General features: G+C 39.3%; 1 protein-coding gene across 1 annotated transcript; it reads left to right on the forward strand.

Annotated features, from left to right (window-relative positions):
• Positions 1–1,272: 1,272 nt before the first annotated feature.
• LOC121944733 lies at positions 1,273–14,099 on the forward strand. The gene is given in 13 exon segments (XM_042488622.1): positions 1,273–2,075; positions 2,836–4,181; positions 6,590–6,614; positions 8,151–8,630; positions 8,714–8,797; positions 8,898–8,936; positions 9,554–10,296; positions 10,298–10,460; positions 10,463–10,741; positions 10,891–11,206; positions 11,208–12,048; positions 12,050–12,374; positions 12,376–14,099. Coding segments are annotated over 13 exon segments (6,447 nt in total). The 5' UTR covers positions 1,273–1,369; the 3' UTR covers positions 13,476–14,099.
• Positions 14,100–17,535: the final 3,436 nt, after the last annotated feature.

The following is a 17,535-nucleotide window of genomic DNA, read 5'->3' on the forward strand; positions in this document are numbered from 1 at the left end:
GATAAATGTGTGATAAATAAGTCTTCATTAAGGAAAACCATTAAGTCGGCACTTATTTTAATGAACTGCGGTGATCTTTTTGTAGGGCTGAAAGCTATTGTGGATGTGACAAAAAACTGTCTTACCAGCTGTAAGTGAATTCATTACAAATGATCATCATGTAATGTACACAAAGATCTATAGGATGCTTTTTATATTTTGGGTATACTGTTGTTTTTTCTTTCACAGGGTTAACACCAGACATGCCATACAACCCGTCAGAAGCGCAAAGCAAAATGAAGCAAAGTAAGTAAAGATTGTTTGATCGAGTCTTTGACATGCCACAGGCAAACATTCAACATGTCTTAAATCTGAGGTTCGCAGTCACTAAGAATGTGATAGATGTTTTGCAAATGTGAAATAAATGTGTCGGGGTTGACACTCTTGAACAAACAGTTGCAAGAACCCTCTAACTGCAGTGCCTGAGAAATGTAGCAATGTGTTTTACAATTATTATTTTTTCACTTGTTTATTTTTGGCACTTTGAGCACTGTAAACCAACTGCTATATACTTCCATTATATTAGAGTGATGGCAGACATATCCACGACTGATATCTCCATCACTCAGCAACTCACACCAAAACTATCTAAAACTAGACTAACAACCAGAACAGCTTTTTAGAGGGAAAAATATTGATGCTGGAGTGAACCGTCCTATTAAAAGTATTGACAAAAAAATAACTAGTCTAAGGTAAGGTGCATTTTAGAAAAGGCACAATATTATACAAAACCAGAAATTGCAAATACATTCTAAATTTCATTGCAGTTCTTTAAAGTCAGCCTTATTTGTTAGGGCCCTAAATTTAGTTTATTTCCAATACTTAATAAAACACTAAATATTCATGTTGTTTTACAGCATCTGCACTCAGAATTGTGCTGTTGGGCAAAAGTGACGATCCAAAGACAACACTCGGCAGCTTCATCCTTGGTAACCAAGACTTTAATTTACAGAAACATACGCCAATCAAAAACTGTGTGCCCATCTATGGAGAGTGGAGGAGAAATTCGCTAACAGTAGTGAAAACTCCAGACATCTTCGGTCTTTGTGTGGAAGCAGTCATAGGAGAGATGAGGAGCTGTGTGACTCTTTGTCCTCCTGGACCGAATGTCCTGCTGCTGTTAGTGAAACCTCCTGAGTTCACACAGAAAAACAGAGAAACACTGAAGTTCATTCTGAGTCTATTTGGTCGAGATGCTTTAAAGCACTCGATGGTCATTACAAAACAAGAAGAGGATAAAACATGTTACTCCATCAGGCAGCTCATTAAAGACTGTGGAGGAAGACACTACCACATGTTAAAAAATGACCACACACTGTTAATGGAGAAGATGGAGAACATTGTGCAGGACAACAGAGGATCCTTTCTCTCCTTCACTGAAGAGACCATCAGACCAAAGTCTGAGCCCATGAGACCAGCTTTAAACCTGGTTCTGTGTGGGAGGACAGGAGCAGGGAAGACTTCAGCAGCCAAGGCCATTTTAGGTCAGACAGAGCTTCATCCAGAGAGTGTTAAACATCAGGGAGAGGTGTGTGGACGTCCAGTGTCCCTGGTGGAGCTGCCTGCCTTGTATGGAAAACCTCAGGAGGCAGTGATGGAGGAATCATTCAGGTGTGTGTCCCTCTGTGATCCTGAGGGCGTCCACGCCTTCATCCTGGTCCTACCTGTGGGTCCCCTCACCGATGAAGACAAGGGAGAGTTAGAGACCATCCAGGACACGTTCAGCTCTCGAGTCAATGACTTCACCTTGATTCTGTTCACTGTGGAGTCAGATCCTGCAGCTCCTGATGTTGTTAACTTTGTAAAAGAAAGCAGAGACATCCAGGAGCTCTGTGAGAGCTGTGGAGGAAGATATGTTGTTCTCAATGTCAAGGACCAGCAGCAGATTGCCAAGATGTTGAATATGGTGGACAAACAACAGTGCTATACAACAGAAACACTTGCACATGCCCAAATAGCCAAGATCATCCAACAAGAGAAACTTATCAACATGCAACATGCTGAACTTCAGATGCTAAAAAAGAGCACCATCACTGGTAAGTATGTTAACAGCTTTCCCAGATCTAGACATCAGACTACACTCTTGAGCTTGTACTGTTGTCATTGAGTTTATTGAATGGTTACCAAAAGTAATTTTCAACAAGCTGGGTCTTATTTAATGAGCCCATCTGAGGTCCATATCTAATGATTGATAACGCTCATCCCTGAAGAGGACAGAATTTCTGCATTAGTATTCTTGGACCAGTCCTCCTCTCCATGCACATGCTACCTTTGGCAGTTTCCTTTTTTAATGCAGAAGATACGTAGATCAACCTAAACTGCAATGTTGCAAACAATTACTAGAATATTGAACATCTACAATACTTAACTCCCTTAAAATGCCTTAAGCCAAATGATGCTGATGAGACAAGATGACAAATTATAGATAAAAATGATGCAAATACCTAAATCTGTAACAGGCTTTGTTCATTGACCCTTACAGTAACTCAGCAATGTGGAAATCTTGAAGTCATTTTTGACTGCAGAGAAGCATGTTGAATCAGTGGTTATATTGTGTTTCCTACATCACAGAAACATTTTAAAGATTAGATCTTTTTCATTCTGCCAAAAATCCATTAACTATTTTCGTGCCTCCATTACCACTGGACATCACTTGACTAGGCTGCGTGTCTGCACAGGAATATTTTCAACAGCATTTTTCAGTTGACGTGATGACAAACTGTTACCGAAATATTACCTGCCTGTGCTATGACATGTACTGTCAGATTAGTGACCCCGGGTTTTGTTATTTCACAGGTGATGATGAGAAGCAGAGCTCAGAGTGTCTCAGGATTGTGCTGATAGGAGAGACCGGCTGTGGAAAAAGCTCCTCAGGAAACACCATTCTCGGAAGAAAGGAGTTTACCGCTGAACAAAGCCAAACATCAGTCACAAAACTTTGTCAGAAAGCAGTTGGTGAGGTGGACGGTCGTCCTGTTGTTGTGGTCGACACTCCTGGTCTGTTTGACAATAGTTTGTCCCATGAAGAGGTTAATGAGGAGATGGTGAAATGCATCAGTCTTCTGGCTCCAGGACCACATGTCTTTCTGTTGGTGATCAAAATTGGTCGATTTACACAGCAGGCGAAGGAGACATTAAAACTCATCAAGGAAGTCTTTGGAAAGAATTCTGAAAACTTCACCATCATTCTTTTCACTGGAGGAGATTCACTGGAAACTGACGAAGTGTCCATTGAAAAATATGTTAAAGAAAAATGTGTTGATTCCTGCAAGAAACTGATTGCTGACTGTGGAGGAAGATACCATGTGTTCAATAACCGTGATGAACACAACCGGACACAAGTCAGAGAGCTGATAACCAAGATTGACTCCATGGTGAAGACAAATGGAGGCAGCTGCTACACTAATGAGATGCTGCAAGAGGCCGAAGCAGCTATAAAGAAAGAAGTAGAGAGGATCCTAAAAAACAAGGAAGAAGAGATACAGAGAGAGAGGGAGGATCTCAGAAGAAAATATGATGAGGAACTGCAGATGATGGAAAGAAGACTGGATGATGAGAGAGCAAAAGCTAAAGAGAGAGAATTCAGAAGGAAACAAGATATTGAAAACATTAGCAAGGAGCTTGACAAAAGAAGAAAAGACCAAGAAATGAGAGAAGAAGAGGAGCGGGTGAGGAAAACACATGAAGAATCAGAGAGACAGAAATGGGAAAAAAAACTTAAAGCTATGGAGATAAAAATGAAACAAGAATTGGAATCAAAGGAAAACATTGACAAGAAACTGACGCAGAAAACAGAAGAGATGAAGGAACAACAAGAGGCTTGGGAAAAGAAACAAAAAGAATGGTGGTTAAAAAGAGATCAGGAAAATAAGGAAAGGCTACTGGAGGAAAGTGAAATAACTGAAAAGTTCAAAGAAGAACAGAAGATTATGAAGGAAACGTATGAAAACGAGAGAAAGGAAGAGGAAAAAGAGCGAAAGGCGTTGAAGGACAAGTACGACATGGACCTGATGCATTTGAAGAAGGAACATGAAGAAGAGGCCAGAGCGAAAGCAGAGGAATTCAATGAATTCAAAGAGAAATGCCTAAAAGACCTAGAACGGGAGAAACACATGAAAGCAGAAGAGTACAACATCTTAAAGGCACTTTCAGCTCAAAGGGAAGAGCAGTTGGAGAAAAAACGTCAAAGACAGATCCATGATTTATTGAGGTGTCTCAAAAAACGACAAAATATCAAAAAATTCCGTGACTTACTGAAAAAACAAGAACAAGAAATGGAGAGAGCGGAAACTCGAGAGCAAAAGGAAAACCTGCAACAAATGCACGATAAACAAACAAGTGACATGATACAGGAACTTCTGAAAGACCTCGACAAACCACCTTGTCAGGTCTTGTGAAGATTTTTTTTGTTGTAGCCATGCTAGCGTCTTCGATCTTTGGATGGCAGTCAGTTTGTCCACCACTTTGGTCCAGATTAAAATATCTCCATAACTAGTTTGTGAATTGCCAATAAATCTAGCTGAGGCGTTGAACGTCCCTGGAGGATGGATCCTACTGACTTTAATGATCTTCTGAGTTTTGTTTCAGCATCATCAGCTTGTTGGCTTTTTTTGGTGAAATATCTTGACTGGATACATTGAAATGATATGTGGTTCATCTGTCTTGTTCCCCTTCGGATGAACTGTAGTAACTACAGGTAAAGTGGACACCCAAGTGTCTCAATGTATGATTAATGACCAATGGACGATGGAGGTTTGCTTCCTTGATTACTTATCAGTACCTTTGTTTTGTTTTTATTTTATGTTCTTAATGTCTGCAGTTTTTTTCTACACCTCCGCCAGTAACCATCCGTGCCAGCACGCGTCTTTGTAACGTCCCAGCATTCATTGCCATGTTCTTGTGTCCCCAGACATGTGCATTTTCATTGTTGTTTGTTATATTTTATTGTATTCTTATATACTGGTGTCCGAATTGTTTGATTGTTAATTATTTTAGGGTCTTTAGAGATTATCTTTGATTATAGTGAAATGAAATGTTTTGATGTTGCGTTTTCTCCACAGGACCCAAATCACAGATATCAATGTAAATATATAAAAATCATGTATATCATTTGGACTGTTTGTCAGATTAATCAAAAATGATAATCAATAATGGTGTAGACAAGGAATGCCTCGATGTGTCTTTGTTAGTATGCTGTTAAATATTACTTATTTTTCCAACACACGTATTTACAAACCTGCTTCCATTTTTTAAATTCTCTTTAGAAAGAGCAAGAATTGGGCGATGGTCCTAGTTCTTCTTCTAAAAATTCTTGTATGCTTTGAGCACGGTGATATTTTCTGTCTGATTACCCATCTGTGTCCAGCAGGTGGAGCTGCAGCATCAAACACTGGTGACTGGAGTTTTACTCCAGTTAAAATTTAGATTTTGTTTTTAAGTTTTATTCTACTCTCTATGATTTTGTTTGTGTCATTTTAACATTTTTAACCTTGGTTAGAGGTTTTGGGTTTGATGACTCAAAGATTTGTTTTTGCTGACCCTCTTTTTTTTATGGAATAAAAATATTAGAGTTTTGTCTTAAGAGATTTACTGTACTTTTTACTTCAGTGATTTACTTCACTGCTGTGCGTGTTCACTGTTTTGTCCAGCAGGTGGAGCTCTAATGTTAAATATAAAATTGCTGCTTCTGCAGATCGGTTTTGATCACTTGATATATTTTGACTGAACAATTATCTAATGCATGTAATATACTTATAAATATCAACAATGCGTGTATGCTGTAAAGTGATGGACGACTTTTAGGACTCATACAGGTTTATATAACTTTAAAAAATCATTTTTAAAACGTTTATCGTCGCCATTTTCCCCCTCCCCCCGTTATCATTTTACTTTCACTTTTACCGCTCATCGTGGCGCAACAAGTACTGCATCAGGTGAGTCAACTCTTCTAACACTAGAAACTAAACCTAACGCTAAAGAAACTATCAAGTAGTCATAGTAAGTGGATATTGTTATGGGTGCTTTAGCAGAGTTGATATCAGATCAGTGAAGGTTTATGAATAAACTCTGGTCTGTAACGGTGGATGTCTGTGAAATCCGAGCTGACGTGATTATAGCGAGAAAACAGATTTTCTGTGTTTTGGTCTGAACCTAGAGCATCAGACATGTTTTCAGTTTGACAGTCTATATGAAATGTATGGATAATTAGATTTAGTAAGACGTCTGTGAGAAATGTTTATTGATGCTGATTAATGTTTAAGCTGAGGTGATGTGTAGAGTCGCCATGTGATGGAAGGAAGTCAGAAGTGACCAGACATTTTTTTTATATAGCATAAATGTGCTGTAAGATGACGTGAGAGACCCCAACACCCGGAGACTGCTGTTAGACGTTGTATTCATTAAGCTACTGTGTCTTTTAGTTTATTTTGAGGTTTCAACACATTTATGTCAAAGTTATTATTGTTACTGTTATAATTATTATTGTTATTTTTGTTATGCTCAAACCCAGCAGCTGGTTTCCAGTTGAATTCGTCCCTGATGTTGTTTCCAGGAGAGTGACATCATGGCAGCAACAGGTGAGTTCAGTCACATTTACCTCAGTCAGGAGAGACTTCATTTAAGATTGATCATAAATATATTGACCTGGTGCACAGAAGGTTTAATGTGAGCCTTTGGTTACTCCATTGCCACCTCATTAAATTTTTAGGGTGCAGAGATTTCATGTTTAAACAGACATGAGATGTGAGAAGTGGTGGTGGAGGATGGGTTGACGAGAAACGCCTCAAATTCTGGATGGATGTGATTTTGGAGGAGGGCTTCTGAAATCCGGGGTACTGGAAATAATGAGAACTTGAGCAGAGTTGCATATTTTGTCTGAAATGACAACTGACAGTAGCAGAGAGGCAAATAGATTTAATCTTAAAGCCAAATGTGATGACTCGGATGAATAAAGGGGCAAAGTCTGGTTCAATCAGGCGAGACAGGTGAAAGTACAGGTACTTGTTTGACACAGATAAGAGAATAACCGATGACAAGTAATGATTAAGATCTGAAGGAAAGACTTTGCCTCCTGCAGAAAGATTTTGTGATTGAAGCAGCAGCAAGATAAGCACGATTTAGTAATGATTGACAAGTCACAGCACATTTTGATGCTGGCAGCCATGTCTCAGCCAGGATCAGCCCGTGTCTTCTATGCCCAGTCAGGCCCAAATTTGGCCACCATCAATGGGCCAGAACATGTTTCAGTGCTGGCTGCTGTGTTATCCAGCTGCCATGTCTCAGCCAGAATAGGCCCGTGTCCATAACAGTTAAATCTGGGCCAGATTTGGCAGAAGTAATAGGGTCAAAGCTCACATTTGGCCCCATGGAGACAGACCTCAGCTGAGTCATCTGTGTCTCAGCCAGAACTGGGCAGAGTCTGATGGCAACCCAGTTATGTACAATGAGACCAACCCGAAAAAACAGTCAAATTTCATTTATGTGCACCCATACCCGTACAAATACTTGACTGAATCTGCCACCTAATGTAATCAATTATTCTCATGCACTAAGGTTTCTAAACTACTCAAATACTCAAATGTTTCTTCAAAATGCACAGTGTTGTCCTTAAATCCTCTCCAGTTTTGTCTGTAGACTTGTCGATCAAAGGAAGAAACATTTCTTATTCTAATCTAAAATTATGTAAAAACACAAACACATAAAATATGAATACAGACAAGTCTACAGCAAGTGTCCCTTTTTGTTAAAGACTGCGTCTGCCTGTACTGCATTTAAATAAAGTATTTTTCTGCATCTTTACAGCCACAAATGATCAGAAACCACTGAAGCGGAACAGCAGTTACCAATGGCTGCCACCAGACAGTGAGTTAACCTGACCTGAGTCAGAATAATGTTTGTATAAAATAATATCCAGAATCACACTGTTTGTATTTGGTGGGTACAATCTCACATTTACTTCAATTTGAATATTTACAAATCCATTTTTGGATATCTTTTTAGATGACGAAGTACTATTAAAGCCCCACTCATTGTTTCTAAACCATCATTTTTGATTTTGTTTTGGTAGAAGTCTACACCAAGAAGGATTTACTAATTCAGTGTTTTCTTTTCAGTGTCTGAGCTGAGGGTCGTTCTGCTGGCAGACAGCTGGTCTGAGAGGAGCTCAGTGGGGAACTTCATCCTGGGAGAGACTGTGTTCAACACTGAGGAAGAACCAGACCGCTGTCTGAGAGGAAGAGGACAGTTGAAAGACAGAGATGTAGTTCTGATCAACACCCCAGACCTGCTGCATCCTGACATCTCTGAAAACAAACTGACAGAACATTTGAAAAACTGTGTGAGACTCTCTGATCCTGGACCTCATGTGTTCCTGCTGGTTCTGCAGCCTGAAAACTTCACTGAGAGACACAAACTGAGACTCTGCAGAGTCCTGAAACTCTTCAGTGATCAATCATTTGATCATTCATTGATCCTGATATCACCACCCAGAGAGGAGAGTTCAGGTTTCACAGACAAAGATGAACCAGAGCAGCCCTTAAAAGACCTGATCAAGAAATGTAGATACAGACACCTGAAGCAGAAGAACCTCGAACGTTCAGAGCTGTTAACACGTTTGGGTCAAATTGTAGAAGAGAACAATGGAGAGCATGTGAGCTGTGATGTGTTTGAAGTGCAGCACCACCTTTGGTTTCTGATCAGGACACCAGTCTGAAACAAACAGGAGAACTCAGTGTTGACTTGGATCCACCAAAAGCTTTTGGTAAGTGCAGGACAGTGATTTAGTTCATGAGAACTTTATATTTTATAATTTACTAATTTCTGTGTAATCACACTGTCATATCTGGCATTATCTTTTACAGAGACAAAGGCTCCCAGTGAATATACCCTGTCCCACCAGTGTAAGTAAATTACATGTTATTATCTGAATCCATGCATTGGCAATCTACAGCAAATCTGTCACCCAAAACATTAAATCCACTGTCATTGATCGTCTTGTTACAACCCAATGTTCTCCTGAGAATTTTGTAGTCCTGACATTCATGTGGCTGCATCTTGATAAGCACCACCCACTCAAATGCTGTTGCAGACTGACCACACAGCACATGTTACATCATCAGATTTGCATTTCGGGAATACGGAGGGCAGGCTGATTTCTTGTGCTTTTTGTCAAATTTCTCAAGCCATTCCTGAAGAGTTTTTTGTAGTGTGGCATGGGTCATTGTCCTGCTGAGGGGTCATATCACACTGAGATATTATATGAGCTATATGCTAATATCTGTAGTATCAGACAAGAGATTTGGTTAGCATTTTTTAGTATCTGTGTCATGGAGAATTGTGGTTGATATATTTCAAAGTGGAGGGCACATAGTTTGATGCAGTACGAAGTGACTAGTCATTAGTGTCTGCATCCCTCTTTGTTAAGTTAATGACTAATTGCAAGTGTGATGATTTATGAGTAATGAGGATTTTGTCAGTGGAATCTTCTCTAACTTAAGATATATCTGTTATTTCACAGCATGTGAATTCAGGATTGTGTTATTTGGAAAAAGTGAGGACAAAAAGAAGACACTGTGCAACTTGATCACGGGGAGCAAACAGGTGCTATATCATAAAATAAATATCAAAAAGCAATGTGAGGTCGCCTGTGGAGAGTGGAGCGGAAAGCCTTTGAAAGTTGTGAAAACTCCAGACATCCCCAGTCTTTCTGTGGACGCAGTCATAGAAGAGATGAGGAGCTGCATGACTCTTTGCCTCCCCGGACCAAATGTCCTGCTGCTGATGGTGAAGCCTTCTGAATTCACAGAGAATAACAGAAAAATGCTGAAGTTCATCCTGAGTCTGTTTGGTCAAGATGCTTTCAAACACTCGATGGTCATTACGACACATGAGGGCGGTGAAACGCGTCAGTCTGTCAGTCAGCTCATTGAAGACTGTGGAGGACGACACTACAGCATGGCTCAAAACAACCGTCCATCACTAATGCAGAAGATGGAGAACATCGTACGTGACGCTAATGAAACCTTCCTCTCCTTCACTGAAGAGACCATCAGACCAAAGTCTGATCCCATGAGACCAGCTTTAAACCTGGTTCTGTGTGGGAGGACAGGAGCAGGGAAGACTTCAGCAGCCAAGGCCATTTTAGGTCAGACAGAGCTTCATCCAGAGAGTGTTAAACATCAGGGAGAGGTGTGTGGACGTCCAGTGTCCCTGGTGGAGCTGCCTGCCTTGTATGGAAAACCTCAGGAGGCAGTGATGGAGGGAATCATTCAGGTGTGTGTCCCTCTGTGATCCTGAGGGCGTCCACGCCTTCATCCTGGTCCTACCTGTGGGTCCCCTCACCGATGAAGACAAGGGAGAGTTAAAGACCATCCAGGACACGTTCAGCTCTCGAGTCAATGACTTCACCTTGATTCTGTTCACTGTGAGTCAGATCCTACAGCTCCAGCTGTTGTTAACTTTGTAAAAGAAAGCAGAGACATCCAGGAGCTCTGTGAGAGCTGTGGAGGAAGATATGTTGTTCTCAACATCAAGGACCAGCAGCAGATCCCAGAGCTGCTGGATGCTGTGGAAAAGATGAAACTGAGACCCAATGAAGACGAACCACACGGCTACACAACAGAAACATACGCACATGCTCAAAGAGAAAAGATCAGCACACTTCAGGCTGAACTGAGAGACCTGAGATCAAAAAGCACAGTCAGCTGTAAGTACTGTGAATTTCAAGTTTTAAATATAAAATCTGTTAAATAATAGTCCTTTTTTCTGTGTCTTAAACCCGCTGCACATAAACACCATGCAGTTTATACTGCTCTGTCTGCATATAAAGTAACTCAAAGTGTTTTTATTTCACAGGTGATGATGAGAAGCAGAGTCCAGAGTGTCTCAGGATTGTGCTGTTCGGGGAGACCGGCTGTGGAAAGAGCTCTTCAGGAAACACCATTCTGGGAAGGGAAGAGTTTGAAGCTGAATCAAGCCTTAAATCAGACATCAAACGCTGTCAGAAAGCATCGGGGGAGGTGGACGGTCGTCCTGTTGTTGTGGTCGACACTCCTGGTCTGTTGGACAGTAGTTTGAGCCAGGAGGAAGTCACTGAGGAGCTGTCGAAATGCATCGGTCTTCTGGCTCCAGGACCACATGTCTTCCTGTTGGTGTTACAAAATCGGCAGATTCGCACCAGAAGAGAAGGAGACACTAAAATTAATCAAGGAAGTCTTTGGGAAGAATTCTGAAAACTTCACCATCATTCTTTTCACTGGAGGAGATTCACTGGAAACTGATGAAGTGTCCATTGAAGAATACATAGAAAAGAAATGTGACGATTCCTGTAAGAAGCTGATTGCTGACTGTGGAGGAAGATACCATGTGTTCAATAACTATGATGAAGGTAACCGGACACAAGTCAGAGAGCTGATAACCAAGATTAACTCCATGGTGAAGACAAATGGAGGCAGCTGCTACACTAATGAGATGCTGCATGAAGCAGACGTTGGGAGGATCCTGAAGGAGAAGGAAGACGAGATGGAGAGACAGAGAGAGGAAATGGGAAGAAAACACGAGGAAGAAATGCAAGAGGTGAAAAGCAGAATGGATGAACAGAGAGCAGAAATTGAAAAGGAGAGACAACTGAGAGAAAAACTGCTTGAAGAAAAGGAGGAAAAGATAAACAAGGAACATGAGGAGAGAAAGAAAGAACAAGAAATGAGAGAAGAAGAAGACAGGAAGAGAAAGCAAGCTGAAGAATTACAACGACAGGAGTGGAGACAAAAAGTCGAAGCTTTGGTGCAAAAATTAAAGTTGGAGTCAGAAATAAAGGACAGAGAGCTGAAGGAGAGCAGAGATGGGATGAAAAAAGAACGAGAGAACTGGGAGAGAAAACAACAAGAATGGTGGGACAGAAGATATCAAGAAGATGAACAAAGACGACAAGAGGAACAAACAAGACTTAGAAAACTTCAAGAAGAGTACGAACAAGAAAGAAAGAGAGATAAAAATCAGAGAATCAAAGAGGACCGAATCAGAAGAACAAGAGGAAAAAGAGAGAAAAGAGTTGGAGGAGAAACAGAGAGCAGAAGTTGAAAAGGAGAGAAATCTGCGAAAGAAACTACATGACCTACTTGAGGAAAAGGAGGAGAAGATAGAAAAGGAACGAGAGGAGAGAAGGAAGGAACAGAAAAAGAGAGACGAAGAAGGCAGGAAGAAAATGCAAGAGGAAGAAATTCAGCGACAGGAGTGGGAACAAAAAATTCAAGCTTTGGAGCAAAAAATAAAATTAGTGGCAGAATCAAAGGAAACAACTGACAGAAAGCTGGAGGAGAGCAGAGAAGAGATGAGAAAAAGAACGAGAGAACTGGGAGAGAAAACAACAAGAATGGTGGGACAGAAGATATCAAGAAGATGAACAAAGACGACAAGAGGAACAAACAAGACTTAGAAAACTCCAAGAAGAGTACGAACAAAGGGAAAAATCCTTCAAGAAAACAATGGAAGACGACCGAATCAGAAGAGAACAAGAGGAAAAAGAGAGAAAAGACAGAGAGGAAAAACAGAGAGCAGAAGTTGAGAAGGATAGACAACTGAGAGAAAAACAACTGAAAGAAATGGAGGAAAACATAAACAAGGAACGTGAGGAGAGACAGAAAGAACAGAAAATGAGAGAAGTAAAAGACAGAACGAGAAAACTCGAGGAAGAAATTCAGCGACAGGATTGGGAACACAAAGTTTCAGCTTTGGAGCAAAAAATAAAGTTAGAGTCCGAATCAAAGGAAAGAAAGCTGGAGGAGAGCAGAGAAGAGATGAGAAAAGAACGAGAGAACTGGGAGAGAAAACAACAAGAATGGTGGGAGAAAAGATATCAAGAAGATGAACAAAGACGACAAGAGGAACAAACAAGACTTAGAAAACTCCAAGCAGAGTACGAACAAGAAAGAAAGAGAGATAAAAATAAGAGAATCAAAGAGGACCGAATCAGAAGAGAACAAGAGGAAAAAGAGAGAAAAGAGTTGGAGGAGAAATATAAGACAAAAATGGAGAATCTGATGAGGACGTATGAAGAGGAACCCAGAAAGAGAGCTGAAGCGTTCAATGAATTCAAAGAAAGATACGACAGGCAGTTTGCTGCTCAGAAGCAAGAGCACGAGAAACAGCTGAAGGACAAAGACGAGGAGTACGACCTCTTAAAGGCTCGTTCACACTGCAGAGAGGAACAAATAAAGACAGACCACCAAAGTGAGATTTCTGAATTAGTGAAATGTGTGACCAAAAAGGCAGACAATGCGAAAACAATCGATGACTTACTGAAAAAACATGAAAGGGAAATGAAGAATGTGAAAAACGACGAAGAAAAGAAAATTCTGCAGCGAATGCATGAAAAACAAATAAGTGACTTGATACAGAAACTTCTGGAAGAAGAAGAAACATCATGGTGTTCGATTTTATGAGGATTTGTTTCTCGTAAATGTCACAACAGCAGAGCAGTTTGAGACGTGCTTCGTTTATTGTGGAAACATTTCACTATGATAGTTTACAGTCGATTACTCTGCAGTACGTACCATGGACATAAAAATACTTCTTATTGGCTGCTAGTCTTTGCAGTGTTAAACTGCAGTAACCATAGCAACTGTACTAATGCTTCACTTTGTTAGCAGTTAAAAGAGTTTATTTTTTTAAATGCCTCACGTACAATACAAGACCTTTCATACAGTTAGAATTACACTCACACAGTTTTAATGTGACTGTGATCATGTTGATGTTGACTTTCATAAACATACTGCATGTTACAGGTAGTTTCAGCAATAATATGCAGTTTTTGGTTGCAGTGCTTTTTATTTGCCAAGTTTTAAGTAATTGCATTTTATGCAATATGTTTTATTTCAGCCCATATGTTTATGAAATAACTTGAATATATGGTAATATCGCTGAATTGTAGAGCTCAAACTAATGACTGAGGAGAAATGTGGAGCAGCTGAGGACGACTGCACTAACACATTCACACCTCATTATCTTATTTTGTAATAGTTTTTTGTTTTTTTTTAATTTACATCATACTTTGTGTTTGTCTGTTTGCCTGCTTTTATTGATTTATTTTATTATTGCGTTCCTGTTTTATTTGAATTTGAATATTCTTATTCAGGTGAGATTCTTTAGAAAGGTTTCTAAATCTCCTGTAATCTTGTCTTATTGTACTTCTGTTGTTTTATTTTGTGCAAATAAACCTTAAAATCTTTGAACAGTTGATGGATGGTTTCATGTCAGAGAGATCTAATCTGTTGTGTTTTCAGTGTTTTGTCCAGCAGGTGGCGCTCTAACATTAATGAATTGAAGCTTCTTTTGCAGCTCTGCACACTTTATTTGACTCTTTTAACAATATACCGCTTTTGTTGTTTTTCTTTTAATGATTTTGAAACCTGAACAATGAAAAACTTAAAGGTGATTTAAAAGAAATTTAAGCATTGCATGATGTCTAATATACTAGAACATTTTACCAAAGAAGGGTTTTTGAATCATTCGTATTCATCATATTATGAATTAGATCAATGAAAGTAAGTCGGATGAAATATCCTGATGATGTTGAGCGTTGTGTTGATACAAAGACTAAATGTGACCTGACATAATGACATAAATGTCACTGTCTATATGTTAAAATCCCGGTAAATTGATAATTTAAATGTGTTCTGAGTTTGTCACATCACAGAAAGATGTGTTATTAAACACCTGACCAAATTTGAATGACCAAAAAAAATGACAAGTCTGTAAAAGGTCTCAAAATCATTAAAAAATGCAGAGTATTCTCTGATCTGAAATCCTGGCTATGCCGAGTATAGCTCCATTGCATCATTGAGCTATGGTTTTAAGCCCGCCCAAAAAAAATCTCAAAACAGGAAAATGTTGAAAAAACAGTCAACCATATAACTCCACAATACAATATTATAAAATAAAGGGTGTTTTTAACATGTTTTCAGCAATCAGTTTCCAACATCTAGAAGGTGTTTTGAAACAAATCTCTGAATTCACTTTACCCGGACTTTTAAGTCTGCAACAATAAGCAATATGCATCTAATATGATTTAATTCAATTTTTACTTATACTTTCTGGCATCTGCAAAACTTTTCTTCTGGCCCTTCTTTTCCCCTCCCCCCTGCAAAAAGTTTAAATCGAGAATCTGACAAGGACATACGAGGAAGATGCCAGTTTTTCAGTTTTTAATTGTTATTTTTCTATTTATGTTTTTTAACTGTTTCAGTACTTGTTTTTTATTATTGTAAATTTTCTTTTACTGTGTTTATTGTTATTCAATATTATGTCGATATCATGTATGTGAAAACTTGAGGTAGCCCAGTCACCTCTAAGCCTAATTCTGATGCTGATATTATACAAATATGAATCTCTTCACATCATGCTAGCGTTAGCTCTGTTAGTTAACAGTCTGACTGTAATAGTTTAACTCGGCAGACAGTATCTGTATAGTAGCAACTAATCTCTATGTTAGAGATACTCAACTTTGCTCAGGGGCCACTTTTCCAAACTGAAGTCCCATACATGTTATAGGGTTTCAGGATGTAGCGACTAAAGGAAACAAACTAAAAGTCACGGAGAGGCTGGGCCTGGTCTACCGTCTGACACGCCAACAAAAAATTCCTTGATATCCAAAAAATATATTTAAAAAAACTTAGAAAAGTGCAATAACTAAAAATAGAGCGACCCACTTCACCCTCTCCCCTACTAACCCAACACAGGTGAAAACCAAATATCCATAGATGGATAATTAATGTCACCGCCTATAATCACATGACCCAACTCTACCAGTAACTGGAACCATGAAACTAATAAATTATAATATCCCAAAAACATGTAATAATGCCAAAATAAAAACCACCCCAAATCAATATCAATGTTAAAAAATGATCTCTTTTCTAAAGTAATCCATGGCTCCTTCAACATCACCAGTAACTGAATATTTGTTATGAATCTAACCTTTAAATGGGACCTAATGTTAAGCTATTGTTTTTGTAGTTCTTCTCTGAGATCGAGATCAGCCGTGTATTAAGTGACTGTTAAACATTAGCTGTCATGTGTGCAGTATCCCGCCCGTATCTGAGAGTAAAGGTCGCTCCAGGTGAGTTTGGCTTTGGTTTGGAGTTTGTAATTTCACCGATGTACTTCGCAGCGAAAAGGATCTCTCCTGGTGAGTGGACACAACTGTAATGTAAATTTGAACTAAATTTATATTTAAGAGTAAAAAGTTATTGTTGGTAAACCTCAGGTGTATGCTGAATATTCAGGACTGGTGATTTTGTGGAGCAGAACTGCTGTTTGTAGTTACCAAAGTAACCACATGAATTAAGAGTTTTCATAAACTGGTATACAATTTTACAGAATTTTAACATTGAAGCCCTACGCCATATAACAGTGTCTAATGTTTGGTAATACCAAGAGAGATATTGATTTTTGTTTTTTTAATGTATCACCTTTGCCAAGGAAGTCGGCTGGAGTTACACCTTTACAGCTCCTGCCCCTGTTGGCCGGGTAAGTGCTAAGCATAATGCTAACAGTACTAACAAAGGCAATGAACGTCATATTATTTCACCTTGGCAGAGTGCCCCTCCAGCTTTATGACTGACATAAATTTGATGACCAGAGTGTAAAGGTCAGACCAATGGTGAATAAGGATGTAAAATCATCTGATGATAAATGTAACAACCGCTATAAAACCGCCATGGATAAAAAATTAACTTCATACCTCTATCACCACTGAAGACACCATGTCCACCGCCCCTTTTTTTCTTGAGGTGTGTATGCAAAATTTAATTTGATTTATTTTTTCAGTGAGCACCATGTGTTTACACTATGCAACAAACAACAGCAGCACGACGAGGCGTTAAACAATCACAGAGCATGTAATAAATATACGTTTCCTCTCGTGAAGCCACACAGACCTGTGGCTTTGTGCTCTCTGCGTATAGCTGGTATTGTTTTAAGATGCTATGACTTGGCCAGATGATCAAGGCTAATTTGCTTTGTATTATCTTTGTACAGCTATGTGCCACCCAGAAGTTACTTTTTATGTTATTTATTTAGATTTACACGACATTATTATGAATATATCCTCCCATCACAAAGCCCACTGTAGTCCGTGATGTCGGCCTCTCTACGCGTTATTGGCTGATGCCCAGACACTATTCAGCACACTCTCCTTTTTAAATTAATTAAATCCAAACTAGCAATCATAATTAAAGCGGATAGGACCACGGATTTGTCTTCTGAAACTTAATGCCATCCTCTCTCTAGGTTCTCAAACCCAGCAGTTGGTTTCCAGTTAAATAACTCTGAAGTTTCTGGTAGAGTAACATCATGGAGAATGCAGCAGCAGGTGAGTTCAGTCACACTTTTTCCTCTGTTATCAATCAAACAATCAAAAAATCCTTTTTTCACATAAAATCATACAAGGTGTAACACAAGTGAAACGCAGTCCTGTCAGCCATGTCAACCTATACATTGTAA

This window comes from Plectropomus leopardus, chromosome 6 (assembly GCF_008729295.1).
Source record: "Plectropomus leopardus isolate mb chromosome 6, YSFRI_Pleo_2.0, whole genome shotgun sequence".
Lineage (NCBI taxonomy): Eukaryota > Metazoa > Chordata > Actinopteri > Perciformes > Serranidae > Plectropomus > Plectropomus leopardus.